At 43.3% G+C, this 17,289-nt stretch overlaps 1 protein-coding gene across 2 annotated transcripts in view; it reads left to right on the top strand.

The window, feature by feature from the left end:
- Window positions 1-424: 424 nt before the first annotated feature.
- The window catches only part of LOC311314545 (tensin-3-like), a 49,384-nt gene continuing 32,519 nt past the window's right edge, over window positions 425-17,289 (top strand). The window contains exons 1-11 of one of the 2 annotated variants that reach the window (XM_084444951.1): window positions 425-490; window positions 2,979-3,161; window positions 3,297-3,347; window positions 4,035-4,157; window positions 4,362-4,426; window positions 15,209-15,292; window positions 15,677-15,789; window positions 15,973-16,033; window positions 16,351-16,426; window positions 16,709-16,844; window positions 17,201-17,266. In XM_084444951.1, coding sequence (XP_084301077.1) covers window positions 3,012-3,161; window positions 3,297-3,347; window positions 4,035-4,157; window positions 4,362-4,426; window positions 15,209-15,292; window positions 15,677-15,789; window positions 15,973-16,033; window positions 16,351-16,426; window positions 16,709-16,844; window positions 17,201-17,266 — 925 coding nt within the window. In that variant the 5' untranslated portion in view covers window positions 425-490; window positions 2,979-3,011. Of the gene's footprint in view, window positions 491-2,978; window positions 3,162-3,296; window positions 3,348-4,034; window positions 4,158-4,361; window positions 4,427-15,208; window positions 15,293-15,676; window positions 15,790-15,972; window positions 16,034-16,350; window positions 16,427-16,708; window positions 16,845-17,200; window positions 17,267-17,289 lie in introns of those variants that run through there. The other variant, XM_084444952.1, reaches the window with a different exon arrangement.

Below are 17,289 nucleotides of genomic sequence, written 5' to 3'. Positions count from 1 at the left end.
CCGGTATGGATTGTACGAAGTAATGATCTAGGATCAGTTTGCATACTAAACAAAAATGATTGATTGTTAACTGTGGCAATGCTTGGATCAGGGCTAGATTGAGTGTTAATCTAATACTATTATACAACCTAGAGATCTCTCTCTCTCTCTCTCTCTCTCTCTCTCTCTCTCTCTCTATCACACACGCACGCATCCCCCAACACACGCACACACGTTCAAAGCGGACAGAATATCAGACTGTAAGCGGGGACAAAGTGCATGCAGCTAATGATAACATCTCTCTCTCTCTCTCTCTCTCTCTCTCTCTCTCTCTCTCTCTCTCTCTCTCTCTCTCTCTCTCTCTCTCTCTCTCTCTCTCCCTCTAACTCACTCGATATTCTGTATCTATGTTGTCGTCACCTCTAACACCACATTGCTAGCCATAGCCCACATTGGACTGAGGAGTTTTGGGGTTTGTGTTTTGTGTCCGTTCAGTGAAGCTCAGCTCCAGGTAAGCCTCTTTGTCTCGTATCGTGTTTATGAGCTGAAGGGGCTGCTGTGCTCAAAAGCTCTCCTCCTCATGTGTTGACTACCAAGTGGAAGTAATGTTAATTTGCTCCTGGCTATAGTGGTTTGGTTTCATCTGACCTCTTTTCTTTCTCAGCTGAGTTAGCTGGCAATTCCATTTCAATGCATGTTAGTTGCATTGGACCTACTTAGCAGTATTAGTTTAAATTCCTTATGTGACCAATATAATTTAGATGTAATTTCCACAACACTTATAGAGAAAGACAGATGAACAATTCAATAGTTGCAGTCAAGGAGACTTCAGTGTTCAGGTGCACAATGGACATTGGTATTGTTGTCTGCACCAGTTGGATCCATATGTGACTCACTTACTGTAGGGTCTATATTTGAAATTCAGACAGAGTTGACAAATGAGTCTGTGTGAATTTACTGGAGATGATCGCAAAAGTGAGAGAGAGGCCAGAGTGAGGGTGTAGCTAAATAATTACAAGGCATACCTTGAATCAAAATGCAGGAATTGAAACTTGGAATGCAAAAAGCCTATTGAAATGGAGGTGACCGTATGCAAGCCAGGGTTGGACTATGAAGGACGAGAAAGATAAAGGACAGATGGGCGACAAGGAAAACAACAAGGTGGGCACAGAAGAGAGAGAGAGAGAGAGAGAGAGAGGTAGAGAGAGAGAGAGGTAGAGAGAGAGGGAGAGAGAGTGGGAGAGAGAGAGGTAGAGAGAGAGAGAGAGAGGTAGAGAGAGAGGGAGAGAGAGGTAGAGAGAGAGAGAGAGGTAGAGAGAGAGGTAGAGAGAGAGGGAGAGAGAGTGGGAGAGAGAGAGGTAGAGAGAGAGAGATAGAGAGGTAGAGAGAGAGAGAGAGGTAGAGAGAGAACGGGAGAGAGAGGTAGAGAGAGAGAGAGAGGTAGAGAGGTAGAGAGAGAGGTAGAAAGAGAGAGAGGTAGAGAGGTAGAGGGAGATGGAGAGAGAGAGGTAGAGAGAGAGAGAGAGGTAGAGAGAGAGAGGTAGAGAGAGAGAGAGAGGTAGAGAGAGAGGGAGAGAGAGGCACGGCCATGAGATGGTGAAGAGAAAACTACTCTGTGGACTCATTACACTGGCAGTTTGTGGCCATTAGTGAATGGGAAGAATGAGTAGAAAGGAAGGCTAATCCATTTTTAGGACACACATTCCCTTTAAATGTTCCCTTTAAATGTGAGGTAAAGACCCATAATTAGATGTGGCTAGCTTGGTTCAAGGACCTGTCTATACACTTAGCACAGCCTATACGTATATAATGTGTATTTGTGTATGTGTGGAAAAAAGGAGAGAGGTTTTCCACTTCCTCGTTTTTTTTTCAAGAAGACCAGAAGACCACTGATGAATTTGGAAATTGCAGTTCTGAAATAGATTGAATAAACAGACTAAAATACCTAATTGGAAACTTAGCTGAAGCAGTCAGATTTAGATCTCTTTTATTTGTCTGCTTATGCTGTCCACGGGTGTTTTTAATAGATGAAGCATTTTCACCTGATATGATACATAATGTGTCCGACATCATCACTATCATTACATCATGACCATGACCATGTTATCTGGACACACACACGCACACACACACAGATTGATGACAAGTCAGACCGTCAAATACAAGGTAGAAGGAGGAAATACATAGCAATTGTTCCTTGGGCTGTGTCTACTGTAACTGTGTTTCTCATATCTGTGTGTGTGTGCGTGTGTGTGTGTGTGTGATAGAGAGAGAGAGAGAGAGGACTTTCCCTGCTACCCATCATTCCTCTCTCCCAGGGACAGTGGTCAGGGGGTTGGCGTTACTGTAAGAGTGTGTCAGTACAGGCCTCGGGTGGCTTTCCTGGTTAAATTTACTGTGACCACTGTTTACTCTGCCCCAGTCACATGGTGAGGGGTAAAGGCCAGGCCTGGTCTCTCTGCAGACACTCTGTCCCTGACTTGTCCTGTGTCCCCTCTCCTATAGTCACGCACTAACACGCATGTCATTAGCTGTCAGATACCTGATAGAGGGATCCGTTCCCTTTTAGACACAGATATGGGAGGGAATCGCGCTGCCTAGGTTACGGTTAACAGAAATAAAAAACATTCTCACCCTCATAGGAAGAGGGAGGCTTATACAACTTGTTTACGTGTACAGTAATTCAGTAATGTATTCTGGAAGTTGTGAAGATGAGCTGTGAAGTTATGAAGATGAGAGTCTGAGAGAGTGTTAAGTATGAAAGTGAATACCCATGTCGATTTAGAGGCACATGCTTCAACAGAAACTAGGACTCATATCCCTTTCTACTCAAATATCGCTGAGTGGACAATTTATATTGCCCTTTTTTACACTGAAGAGTTTATAACATCATTGTTAAGTGCTGAGTAAGGTGAAACTCAAAACGCACAGTTCCTCAAACTGTAGGAGAACTTTCCATAGAAGGTTCATTCCTGTGTGTCACTCTCTCTCCGCCACAGACATACTGTATACAGTACACTCAGGTGACAGCCATGGAGGAGGGATACAGAATCGACCTGACCTACATCACGAAGCGCATCATCGCTGTATCCTTCCCCCGAGTGTGTCCTGAGGAGACCTACCTACAGAATCTGCGTGACTTCACTCTCATGCTCAAGTCTAAACATGGACACAACTACATGGTGAGGGGTAGATCAGCTGACCAAACATGCTGACGTTGTCACCCCCCCCCCCCACCACCACCCTCTTGCTAATGTTCCTCATTCTCCTCTTTCTCCATATTATAGTGAGTAATCAATTCCCTTTTCATCCCTCAGGTGATCAACCTCTCTGAGAAGAATCAGTATCTCACCCAGATGAACTCAAAGGTAATCTCAATACAGCACGGGAAGCTGAGATCAATTGCCTCTCTTACAAGGGAGACCTGGCCAAAATAGCAGCATAAAAAGTTACAGACACAACAACAATAAACAAGGATAACATAAAAGGAATGTATTTAAAATTTAAAATTATATTATTAATTAATTAATTAATTAATTATTATAAATTAATATTTAAAATGTCAGAATGTACAATTAAAAATACCTATAGACATTAGCATGTACCAACCGAACCATTGTGCTTTAAAAGCAAGCAGAGAGACCAATCCTCTTTAGTTTCAAGTCTTTTAGTAAGTAAGTAAGTAAGTAAGTAAGTAAGTAAGTAAATAAGTAGGCTTTTTGAAGGCTATTGCATGTAGTATGCGGAGCAGAGCCCATTAAGACTTTTTTTTTTTTTTTTACCCAATTCAGTCCTTGCACTTTGCACAGATAACAGGATCATATCTTGTGATCTCAGAATTACATCTTTTGAAGGACCTTCCTTGCAGATAGAGGGTCAAACAGACTGAAGGGTGGAGGTTACACACAGAAAGGGAAGAAAAGAGCCAGTGGGTTGTGGGCTACTTTAGTTGTGGTTTCTGGTCACAGCCGTGATAGAGAGACAGGGAAAGAAAGCATGATGCAGCCGAAGAACCAGCAACTCACACTCACTCAACATTGTGTGTGTTCTGTCAGATATTGGACACAGGCTGGCTGAATCTTCTGGCTCCTTCTCTGGATCAAATGTGCAGTGTGTGTTCTGCCATGGAGAGTTGGCTTCACACAAACCCCCAGCATGTGCTGGTCCTACACTCCCGGGTACAAAAAACAACAACCTGACCCTCTCTTTACTTCTGTCTCTCTCTCCTATCTCTCCATGCTGTATCTTCTCCATGTACTGTATCTCATCACATCTCTTGTCTGCTCGGATCTTTTAATCTCTTCTGTCCTCATTCACATTCAAAGATTTTAGATTGTTTGGTGTCGCTAACAACTGGTTGAACTTTCTTAACTCACCAACAGGGAGGTAGAGACAGAATTGGAGTACTGGTGGGTTCCTACATCCACTTCACCAACACATCAGCCAGGTAAAACTGATGCTAATGTTAGCATAGACTATCCAGGTGATGCTAATGTTAGCATATACTGTACCTTAACTAACCCAGGTGATGCTAATGTTACAGTAAACCTTCTTCACACTTAACCCAATACAGTCATTTCAGCTCATTTCATGCTTGATCATTGACATTGGCTTCGTATCTCAGGAATGCTGTGTCTTTGTTGGAAAGTTGTGTCATAGTAAAGACTGGGTGTGTCATAGTAAAGACTAGATGTGTCATAGTAAAAACTGGATGTGTCATAGTATAGACTGCATGTGTCATAGTAAAGATTTGATTTGTCATAGTAAAGACTGGATGTGTCATAGTAAAGACTGGGTGTGTCAAAGACTAGATGTGTCATAGTAAAGACTGGATGTGTCAGTAAAGACTGGGTGTGTCATAGTAAAGACTAGATGTGTCATAGTAAAGACTAGATGTGTCATAGTAAAGACTAGATGTGTCATAGTAAAGACTAGATGTGTCATAGTAAAGACTGGATGTGTCATAGTAAAGACTAGATGTGTCATAGTAAAGACTAGATGTGTCATAGTAAAGACTAGATGTGTCATAGTAAAGACTGGATGTGTCAGTAAAGACTGGATGTGTCATAGTAAAGACTGGATGTGTCATAGTAAAGACTGTGTGTGTCATAATAAAGACTGGATGTGTCATAGTAAAGACTGGGTGTGTCATAGTAAAGACTGGGTGTGTCATAATAAAGACTGGATGTGTCATAGTAAAGACTGGATGTGTCATAGTAAAGACTGGATGTGTCATAATAAAGACTGGATGTGTCATAGTAAAGACTGGATGTGTCATAGTACAGACTGAGTGTGTCATAGTAAAGACTGGATGTGTCATAATAAAGACTAGATGTATCATAATAAAGACTGGATGTGTCATAATAAAGACTGGATGTGTCATAGTAAAGACTGGGTGTGCCATAGTAAAGACTGGATGTGTCATAATAAAGACTGGATGTGTCATAATAAAGACTGGATGTGTCATAGTAAAGACTGGATGTGTCATAGTAAAGACTGGGTGTGTCATAGTAAAGACTGGAAGTATAGTAAAGACTGGATGTGTCATAGTAAAGACTGGATGTGTCATAGTAAAGACTGGATGTGTCATAGTAAAGACTGGATGTGTCATAGTAAAGACTGTGTGTCATATTAAAGACTGGATGTGTCAAAGACTGGAGGTGTCATAGTAAAGACTGGATGTGTCATAGTAAAGACTGTGTGTGTCATAGTAAAGACTGGATGTGTCATAGTAAAGACTGGGTGTGTCATAGTAAAGACTGGATGTGTCATAATAAAGACTAGATATGTCATAGTAAAGACTGGATGTGTTATAATAAAGACTGGATGTGTCATAGTAAAGACAGGTGTGCCATAATAAAGACTGGATGTGTCATAGTAAAGACTGGATGTGTCATAGTAAAGACTGTGTGTGTCATAGTAAAGACTGGAAGTATCATAGTAAAGACTGGATGTGTCATAGTACAGACTGGATGTGTCATAATAAAGACTGGGTGTGTCATAGTAAAGACTGGATGTGTCATAGTAAAGACTGGATGTGTCATAGTAAAGACTGGATGTGTCATAGTAAAGACTGGATGTGTCATAGTAAAGACTGGATGTGTCATAGTACAGACTGAGTGTGTCATAGTAAAGACTGGATGTGTCATAATAAAGACTAGATGTGTCATAATAAAGACTGGATGTGTCATAATAAAGACTGGATGTGTCATAGTAAAGACTGGGTGTGCCATAGTAAAGACTGGATGTGTCATAATAAAGACTGGATGTGTCATAATAAAGACTGGATGTGTCATAGTAAAGACTGGATGTGTCATAGTAAAGACTGGGTGTGTCATAGTAAAGACTGGAAGTATCATAGTAAAGACTGGATGTGTCATAGTAAAGACTGGATGTGTCATAGTAAAGACGGGATGTGTCATAGTAAAGACTGTGTGTCATATTAAAGACTGGATGTGTCAAAGACTGGAGGTGTCATAGTAAAGACTGGATGTGTCATAGTAAAGACTGTGTGTGTCATAGTAAAGACTGGATGTGTCATAGTAAAGACTGGGTGTGTCATAGTAAAGACTGGATGTGTCATAATAAAGACTAGATGTGTCATAGTAAAGACTGGATGTGTTATAATAAAGACTGGATGTGTCATAGTAAAGACAGGTGTGCCATAATAAAGACTGGATGTGTCATAGTAAAGACTGGATGTGTCATAGTAAAGACTGTGTGTGTCATAGTAAAGACTGGAAGTATCATAGTAAAGACTGGATGTGTCATAGTACAGACTGGATGTGTCATAATAAAGACTGGGTGTGTCATAGTAAAGACTGGATGTGTCATAGTAAAGACTGGATGTGTCATAGTAAAGACTGGATGTGTCATAGTAAAGACTGGATGTGTCATAGTAAAGACTGGAAGACATCCTGTCTTTATTATGACACATCCAGTCTATACTATGACACACCCAGTCTTTACTATGACACATCCTGTCTTTATTATGACACATCCAGTCTTTACTATGACACACCCAGTCTTTACTATGACACATCTAGTCTTTATTATGACACATCCAGTCTTTACTATGACACACATCCAGTCTTTACTATGACACATCCAGTCTGTACTATGACACATCCAGTCTGTACTATGACACATCCAGTCTGTACTATGACACATCCTGTCTTTATTATGACACACCCAGTCTTTACTATGACACACCCAGTCTTTACTGACAATCATGGGAGAACAAACACACACACGCACGTACGCACGCGCACACACACACAAACACACACACACACACACACACACACACACACAACACACTGTTTTACACATTGGAAAATATACTTCCCCTTTCTTGCATTTTTCTGGTGGACAGTGTGACTTCCTCTGTGAGCCCTCCCATGATCTCTCACTCACAACAGAGGCACTTCAAAGACATTCTCATAGGAGATAATACCAGCTGCTAGAGAGGATAGATATGAGGCTGTGAATAATCATGTTTTATAGCTATTGATAAGATCCAATCGTTCTGTCATATTCTACAGTTCTTACCCACCTGACACTGAAAGGTTTAATACTCTTAACAGTATGCAATAGTGACTGGATCCCCGCCCCAAACCTAAACAACAGTCCACTTCAAAGGCTGTTAAATAAACTGCCTTGCCCTTTGCCTTATGCCGGGCTCACACTACAGGATATTTAAAATCCTAACCAATTTCAAAATCGGGTTACATCACGCACATAAGGAGAATCTTAACAGATATTCTTCTTGCACATCTCAAACAAGCACACACAGCAAGATTTGAAAATAACGGCTCATCACACACTACAGGATCTTATCGTGCCCGAGGGAACAACGAACCACTGGTCTCGCCGTCTCACTTGTAAAGTAGTGACGTAATAATCTTAAATATCAAACATGTTTGAAATTATCGGGGCCGCTCCGATGGGTCTGCGAGCCGATCGGGAGGTATAAGATTGGATCTGTCAACCCCTCACATTACAAGATCATCTGGACCGATCATCGGCCCCGACCAACGTTCCAGACCAGATTTCTCCTCCGATTGTCGGGAGGGGTGAATCGGGGATAAATCGGCCCAAAAATCCTGTAGTGTGAGCCCGGCATTACAGAGATTATCAGATGTATGGTATCTGTCTAGTGTGAAACAGCTGTTAACTTGTTGTGCTGTTCCTTATCCATCCTGTCTCTTTTCATATTTTTGGGGGGATATTTTTTGAGGGCTTTTCTGCTTTATTATATAGGACAGTGTGTAGACAGGAAAGGTTGGTGAAAAATGGGGGTGGATACATGCAGCAAAGGGCCAGATTCAAACCGGCATCGCTGCTGGAAGGACGAGCCTTTACACCGGTACACGCATTCTTCTGATGAGCCACCATCGAGTCTGTACTATGACACATCCAGTCTTTACTATGACACATCCAGTCTTTATTATGACACATCCAGTCTTTATTATGACACATCCAGTCTTTATTATGACACATCCAGTCTTTATTATGACACATCCAGTCTTTACTATGACACACCCAGTCTTTATTATGACACATCCAGTCTTTACTATGACACATCCAGTCTGTACTATGACACACCCAGTCTTTACTATGACACATCCAGTCTTTACTATGACACATCCAGTCTTTACTATGACACATCCAGTCTTTATTATAACACATCCAGTCTTTATTATGACACATCCAGTCTTTATTATGACACATCCAGTCTTTACTATGACACATCCAGTCTTTACTATGACACATCCAGTCTTAACTATGACACATCCAGTCTTTACTATGACACATCTAGTCTTTACTATGACACACCCAGTCTTTACTATGACACATCCAGTCTTTACTATGACACATCTAGTCTTTATTATGACACATCCAGTCTTTACTATGACACACCCAGTCTTTACTATGACACATCCAGTCTTTACTATGACACATCCAGTCTTTACTATGACACATCCAGTCTTTACTATGACACATCTAGTCTTTACTGTGACACACCCAGTCTTTACTATGACACATATAGTCTTTACTATGACACATCTAGTCTTTACTATGACACACCCAGTCTTTACTGACACATCTAGTCTTTACTATGACACACCCAGTCTTTACTATGACACATCCAGTCTTTACTATGACACATCTAGTCTTTGACACACCCAGTCTTTACTATGACACATCCAGTCTTTACTATGACACATATAGTCTTTACTATGACACATCCAGTCTTTACTATGACACATCCAGTCTTTACTATGACACATCCAGTCTTTACTATGACACATCTAGTCTTTACTATGACACATCCAGTCTTTGACAGATCGTCTTTACTATGACACATCCAGTCTTTACTATGACACATCCAGTCTTTACTATGACACATCTAGTCTTTACTATGACACACCCAGTCTTTACTATGACACATCTAGTCTTTACTATGACACACCTAGTCTTTACTATGACACATCCAGTCTTTACTATGACACATCCAGTCTTTATTATGACACATCCAGTCTTTACTATGACACACCCAGTCTGTACTATGACACATCCAGTCTTTACTATGACACACCCAGTCTGTACTATGACACATCCAGTCTTTATTATGACACATCCAGTCTTTACTATGACACACCCAGTCTGTACTATGACACATCCAGTCTTTATTATGACACATCCAGTCTTTACTATGATACTTCCAGTCTTTATTATGACACATCCAGTCTTTATTATGACACATCCAGTCTTTACTATGACACATCCAGTCTGTACTATGACACATCCAGTCTTTACTATGACACATCCAGTCTTTACTATGACACATCCAGTCTTTACTATGACACATCCAGTCTTTACTATGACACACCCAGTCTTTATTATGACACATCCAGTCTGTACTATGACACATCCAGTCTTTACTATGATACTTCCAGTCTTTACTATGACACACACAGTCTTTACTATGACACATCCAGTCTTTACTATGACACATCCAGTCTTTATTATGGCACACCTGTCTTTACTATGACACATCCAGTCTTTATTATAACACATCCAGTCTTTACTATGACACACCCAGTCTTTACTATGACACATCCAGTCTTTACTATGACACACACAGTCTTTACTATGACACCTCCAGTCTTTGACACATCCAGTCTTTAATATGACACACACAGTCTTTACTATGACACATCCAGTCTTTACTATGACACATCCAGTCTTTACTATGACACATCCAGTCTTTACTATGACACATCCAGTCTTTACTATGACACACCCAGTCTTTACTGTGACACACCCAGTCTTTACTATGACACATCTAGTCTTTACTATGACACATCTAGTCTTTACTATGACACACCCAGTCTTTACTGACACATCTAGTCTTTACTATGACACACCCAGTCTTTACTATGACACATCCAGTCTTTACTATGACACATCTAGTCTTTGACACACCCAGTCTTTACTATGACACATCCAGTCTTTACTATGACACATATAGTCTTTACTATGACACATCCAGTCTTTACTATGACACATCCAGTCTTTACTATGACACATCCAGTCTTTACTATGACACATCTAGTCTTTACTATGACACATCCAGTCTTTGACACATCGTCTTTACTATGACACATCCAGTCTTTACTATGACACATCCAGTCTTTACTATGACACATCTAGTCTTTACTATGAAACACCCAGTCTTTACTATGACACATCTAGTCTTTACTATGACACATGGATGTGTCATAGTAAAGACTGGATGTGTCATAGTACAGACTGGATGTGTCATAGTAAAGACTGGGTGTGATATAGTAAAGACTGGATGTGTCATAGTAAAGACTGGGTGTGTCATAGTAAAGACTGGATGTGTCATAGTAAAGACTGGATGTGTCATAATAAAGACTGGATGTGTCATAATAAAGACTGGGTGTGTCATAATAAAGACTGGATGTGTCATAATAAAGACTAGATGTGTCATAATAAAGACTAGATGTGTCATAGTAAAGACTATATGTGTCATAGTAAAGACTGGATGTGTCATAGTAAAGACTGGATGTGTCATAGTAAAGACTGGATGTGTCATAGTAAAGACTGGATGTGTCATAGTAAAGACTGGGTGTGTCATAGTACAGACTGGATGTGTCATAGTAAAGACTGGGTGTGTCATAGTAAAGACTGGGTGTGTCATAATAAAGACTGGATGTGTCATAATAAAGACTAGATGTGTCATAGTTAAGACTGGGTGTGTCATAGTAAAGACTGGATGTGTCATAGTACAGACTGGATGTGTTATAGTAAAGACTGGATGGGTCATAGTAAAGACTGGATGTGTCATAGTAAAGACCAGATGTGTCATAGTAAAGACTGGATGTGTCATAGTAATGACTGGGTGTGTCATAGTAAAGACTGGATGTGTCATAGTAAAGACTGGATGTGTCATAGTAAAGACCAGATGTGTCATAGTAAAGACTGGATGTGTCATAGTAAAGACCAGATGTGTCATAGTACAGACTGGATGGGTCATAGTAGAGACAGTACATAACAAGTTAACGCTGTTTCACACTATTCATATTCATTACATCTGATAATCTGATGAGTAGTCTCTGTAAGGCAAAGGTCAAGGCAGTTGATTAAACAGCCTTTGAAGTGGACTGTTTAGTTTTGGGGCGGGGATCAGGTCACACTAGTGGATACGGTTGAGAGCATTAGGTACCACTTTACATTATAGCTCGGTAATAACGGTAAAACTATGGTAATACCAGGGTAATACCATGGCAATTACCATTAGCTACTAATAGTAGTTACCTGTGTTGTTACCATGGTAATACCATGTTAATATCTACATTATTGCTAGAAAATCACCAGAAAATACCAGTGGTAGTTTCCAGTATAGTTACACCCCAATCCCTTCATAACATTATATTTAAGCCCATAAAATGGAATCAGAGGTGGAAAATGCAACATTACCTGTTTCTGTTCAATTCTATGGTTATATCTATCCTATTCTGAGTACCCAGAAGCTCTCGTCACGGCAAGACGTTCTGGGAACAAGCTATGATATTCTTTGGCACCAATGAGAAACCGGTCAGATTTTCAACCGGATGCTGATTGGCCCACACAGATAGTGGGCTGTGCGGAGAGGCTGATTTGGCCTCTGATTGAAAATCATAGCTTGTTCACAAACATTCTTGCTGTGGTGAGAGCTTCTGGGTACTCAGAATAGTAAGGATGTAACCATAGAATTAAATAGAAACAGGTAATGTTGGTCGGCACCAAAGTGTTTCTGGAAGACAATCAGACACCTCAGGAAGGGAAAGCGGGGGACCATCCAAGCTGTATACAGCAAGGAGGGGACACTGCTGACCTCAACTGAGGAGGTTGTTGAGCGTTGGAAGGAGCACTTTGAGGAACTCCTGAACCCGACTAATCCACCCTCTACGATCGAGGCAGAGCCGGAAGATGATGGGGGGTCGTCAATGTCCTTGGAGGAGGTCACTGAGGTAGTCAAACAACTCCACAGTGGCAGAGCCCCAGGGACTGATGAGATCCGTCCAGAAATGCTGAAGGCGCTGGGTGTAGAGGGGCTGTCTTGGTTGACACGCCTCTGTAACACTGCGTGGAAGTCTGGGTCAGTGCCGAAGGAGTGGCAGACTGGGGTGGTGGTCCCAATATTCAAAAAAGGGGACCAGAGGGTGTGTGCGAATTATAGAGGCATCACATTACTCAGCCTCCCAGGGAAAGTTTACTCCAAGGTGCTGGAAAGGAGGGTCCGGCCGATAGTCGAACCTCAGATCGAAGAGGAACAATGCGGATTTCGTCCTGGTCGTGGAACTACCGACCAGCTCTTCACTCTCGCAAGGATCTTGGAGGGGGCTTGGGAGTTTGCCCAACCTGTCTACATGTGTTTTGTGGACTTGGAGAAGGCTTACGACCGGGTCCCCCGAGAGGTCTTGTGGAGAGTTATGCGGGAGTATGGGGTGAGGGGGTCCCTACTTAGGGCCATCCAATCCCTGTACACCCAGAGCGAGAGCTGTGTCCGGGTCCTCGGCAGTAAGTCGTCTGCCTTTCCGGTGGGTGTTGGCCTCCGCCAGGGCTGCGCTTTGTCACCAATCCTGTTTGTGATTTTCATGGACAGGATATCGAGGCGTAGCCGGGGGGAGGTGGGTTTGCAGTTCGGTGAGCTGGGGATCACGTCACTGCTTTTTGCAGATGATGTGGTCCTGATGGCATCAGCTGCCTGCGACCTCCAGCACTCTCTGGATAGGTTCGCAACTAAGTGTGTGAAGCGGCTGGGATGAGAATAAGCACTTCTAAATCTGAGGCCATGGTTCTCAGCAGGAAACCGGTGGCCTGTCCGCTCCGAGTAGGAAATGAGTCCTTACCCCAAGTGAAGGAGTTCAAGTATCTGGGGGTCTTGTTCACGAGTGAGGGAACCATGGAGAGGGAGTTTGGCCGGAGAATCGGAGCAGCTGGTGCGGTTCTGCAGTCGCTATACCGCACTGTTGTGACGAAAAGAGAGCTGAGCCAAAAGGCAAAGCTCTCGATCTACCGGTCTATCTTCGTCCCCACCCTCACCTATGGTCATGAAGGATGGGTCATGACCGAAAGAACGAGATCACGGATACAAGCGGCCGAAATGAGTTTTCTCCGGAGGGTGGCTGGGGTCTCCCTGAGAGATCGGGTGAGAAGTTCAGTCATCCGGGAGAGACTCGGAGTAGAGCCGCTGCTCCTTTGCGTCGAAAGGAGCCAGTTGAGGTGGTTCGGGCATCTAGTGAGGATGCCTCCTGGGCGCCTCCCTAGGGAGGTGTTCCAGGCGTGTCCGGCTGGGAGGAGGCCGCGGGGTAGACCCAGGACCAGGTGGCGGGACTACATCTCCGCACTGGCCTGTGAGCGGCTAAAGATTCCCCAGGCAGAGCTGGTTGATGCTGCTAGGGAAAGGGATGTCTGGGGCTCCCTGCTGGAGCTGCTGCCTCCGCGACCCGACCCTGGATAAGCGGATGAAGATGAAGATGATGAGGTAATGTTGCATTTCCCAGCTCTGATTCCATGTTATTACATAGAAACTAGTCTCTGTTTCCAGGTAGAGAACCATGAGCTTAGTTGGGATTTTAGGAAGGATATAAATAGAAACGGACAATGTTGCATTTCCAGCTCTGATTCCACATTATTACATAGAAACTAGTCTCTGTTTCCATGTAACAAATCCTAGGCTTAAATACTGTAGGATGATATGTTATGGGTTACTACACATGTAACTACTAGTAGTAACTACTGGTATTTCCTGGTAATTTTCAAGAAATAATGTAGATGTTAATATGGTATTATCCTGGTAACTACACAGATAACTACTACTAGTAACTAATGATAATTGCCATGGTATTACTGTGGTATTACCTTGTTATTACCCTGTTATTACCCAGCTGTAATGTAAAGTGGTACCTAATATGGTATACAGTATGACAGAACACTTGGATCATTAATTCAGTATATCAATAGTTATAAAACATGATTATTCACAGCCTCATATCTATCCTCTCTAGCAGCTGGTATTATCTCCTATGAGAATGTCTTTGAAGTGCCTCTGTTGTGAGTGAGAGATCATGGGAGGGCTCACAGAGGAAGGCAGGTCACTGTCCACCAGAAAAATGCAGGAAAGAGGAAGTATATTTTTCAACGTGTAAAACACTGTGTGTGTGTGTGTGTGTGTGTGTGTGTGTGTGTGTGTGTGTATGTGTATGTCTGTGGATGGGTGTTCTGACTGTTCTCCCATGATTGTCAGCTGACCCTGTGTTGTGAAATTGCTGATAACATTGTTATACAGTACTTCGGCCATGGTGCCAGCTCCCTCTAACATTGTGTGTGTGTGTGTGTCTCTGGCTTCTTTGGAACCCATAGGGCCTCTTTATTGGATAACCTTCTGGCATTTAAGGACTCTTGTACCTTCAGTTGTCCATTGCTCATTCTATCAGCTGTAGCAGGTTGAAAAAGTTCAAACTTTAAAATGAATGACTAGGAAAATTGCAATCTGCTAGAGCTGAATCAATTTCTGGTGCATAGCTGTAATATTAAAATGTGTGTGTGTGTGTGTGTGTGTGTGTGTGTGTGTGTGTGTGTGTGTGTGTGTGTGTGTGCGTGCGTGCGTGTGTGTGTGTGTGCGTGTGTGTGTGTGTGTGTGTGTGTTTCTCAGTGCAGAGCTGGGTCTGGACCACTTTACCATGAGGAGGTTCTACACTGATCAGTTATCCTCACTGATAACGCCTTCCCAGAAACGGTAAACATGGAAAGTGACTGGTGGTCAGTGTGTGTCCCTGGCTGGTCTGAACCTCTGATCTGTTCTACAGGCTGAGACCTTCCCTCCTCTCCTCTCCTCTCCTCTCCTCTCCTCTCCTCTCCTCTCCTCTCCTCTCCTCTCCTCTCCTCTCCTCTCCTCTCCTCTCCTCTCTTCACCTCCTAATCCCTCTCCTCTCCTCTCCTCTCCTCTCCTCTCCTCTCCTCTCCTCTCCTCTCCTCTCCTCTCCTCTCCTCTCCTCTCCTCTCCTCTCCTCTCCTCTCCTCTCCTCTCCTCTCCTCTCTTCACCTCCTAATCCCTCCACTCTCATCTCCTCTCCTCTCTTCACGTCCTAATCCCTCCCCTCCACTCTCCTCTTCTCTGCAGATATGTTCAGTTGCTGAGCAGTTTGCTGAGAGGAGTGATGAAGATGAGCTCTTCCCCCCTCTTCCTCCTCTGTGTGGTTCTTCACGGAGTGTCCAGTCTGAGTCCGGAGGGAGGTTAGGAACAGCTGCTCTCCTCAGACTACCGCTGCCCCAGCCTGGCCTGGCGTGTTGGGCTGTTAACACTACACAGTTAAGCCCAACATGATAGTCATATGAGTTTTGGTGACTTACAATATGGTCAGTATTGATATAACTTCCTATATGTGTGTGTGTGTGTGTGTGTGTGTGTGGTTCCAGGATGTAGTCTCTTCCTGAGAGTGTACCAGAGCCTGCAGGCTGTCTGCACATCAGCGGTCTAGTGAGATATATACCTACATTATACCACAATATATACCTGCAGTATCCCACAATATATACCTGCTGTATCCCACAATATATACCTGCAGTATCCCACAATATATACCTACACTATCCCACAATATATACCTACAGTATCCCACAATATATACCTGCAGTATCCCACAATATATACCTACAGTATCCCACAATATATACCTACAGTATCCCACAATATATACCTGCAGTATCCCATACTGCACCTTGCCATGATTCTTCTCCTGCTAGCGTCTCATGTGTGATCGCGTTGTTGAGCGCACGTTTGTGTCTGTGTCTCAGTCATGTCCAGGGATCTCAGACAGACAGGGTGTATTTCGTCCTGCAGCCAGCCCAACTGCTCAACGGGGACATCATGGTGCGTACTCGCACCCTGACACACACACACACACACACACACACACACACACACACACACACACGTGGCTGCCTGGATGTTTGTGTGGAAATAGGTCATATACACTTTATAGTCAGACACAACACAGCAGACATGTGTCCGACATCAGCGTGACTGGGATCACAATACGTCTTCGTCTGATTGATATCATGGCGGCACACAGAGCGCTGTGACTGATTCACTGATCCAGGTGAACGAGGAAGTGCTCTGGGATGGTTACCGGCGGGTTTCTTTCCAACGCAGGTCGTTTGTTATGATAAAAACACTCCCACAGCTAGCCGGCAGGTCGTCTTCCGTCTCCAGTTTCACACGGGCATTGTCCACGGCCACGCCCACACCCTCGTGCTCCCCAAGGAGGACCTGGACGGCGCCTGTGGAGGTGCAGTACCTCCTACCTTTTATATTCCGCTGCTTTAGGGACGCTGCAGAAATGACTCGTCGGCTAATCTAATCTGCTGGTGTTAATTGTGTCTAGGCTCTCTCTGTCTCTCTCTCTGTGTCTCTCTGTCTCTCTCTGTCTCTCTCTCTTTCTCTCTCTCTCTCTCTCTCTCTCTCTCTCGTGTAAATATTGTCACAGACTAAACTTGGCACCTTAACTAGGTGTGGAGGGCAGGTGTGAAGTACACTAGAGAATGCAGACTGTAAGGAGACACTCCTACAGTAGCTGAGTACAGTGTTGCGCCCCCTGCTGGAGCTTTTTAGCTGTGCTGTCTTCAACTTTCCCACCATGTCCAGACCCCAGATTTCCAGACCATGCGAAGGTGGAGCTGGTGTTCTCAGAGAGTCCGGAGAAGAGGCCAGGTATTGTCACTGTTGCGCTAAGT

Source organism: Borostomias antarcticus (genome assembly GCF_949987555.1).
Source record: "Borostomias antarcticus genome assembly, chromosome: 10".
Taxonomy (NCBI): domain Eukaryota; kingdom Metazoa; phylum Chordata; class Actinopteri; order Stomiiformes; family Stomiidae; genus Borostomias; species Borostomias antarcticus.
The sequence above is the reverse complement of the archived record's forward strand: the minus strand, read 5'-3'. Positions and strand labels throughout refer to the sequence as shown.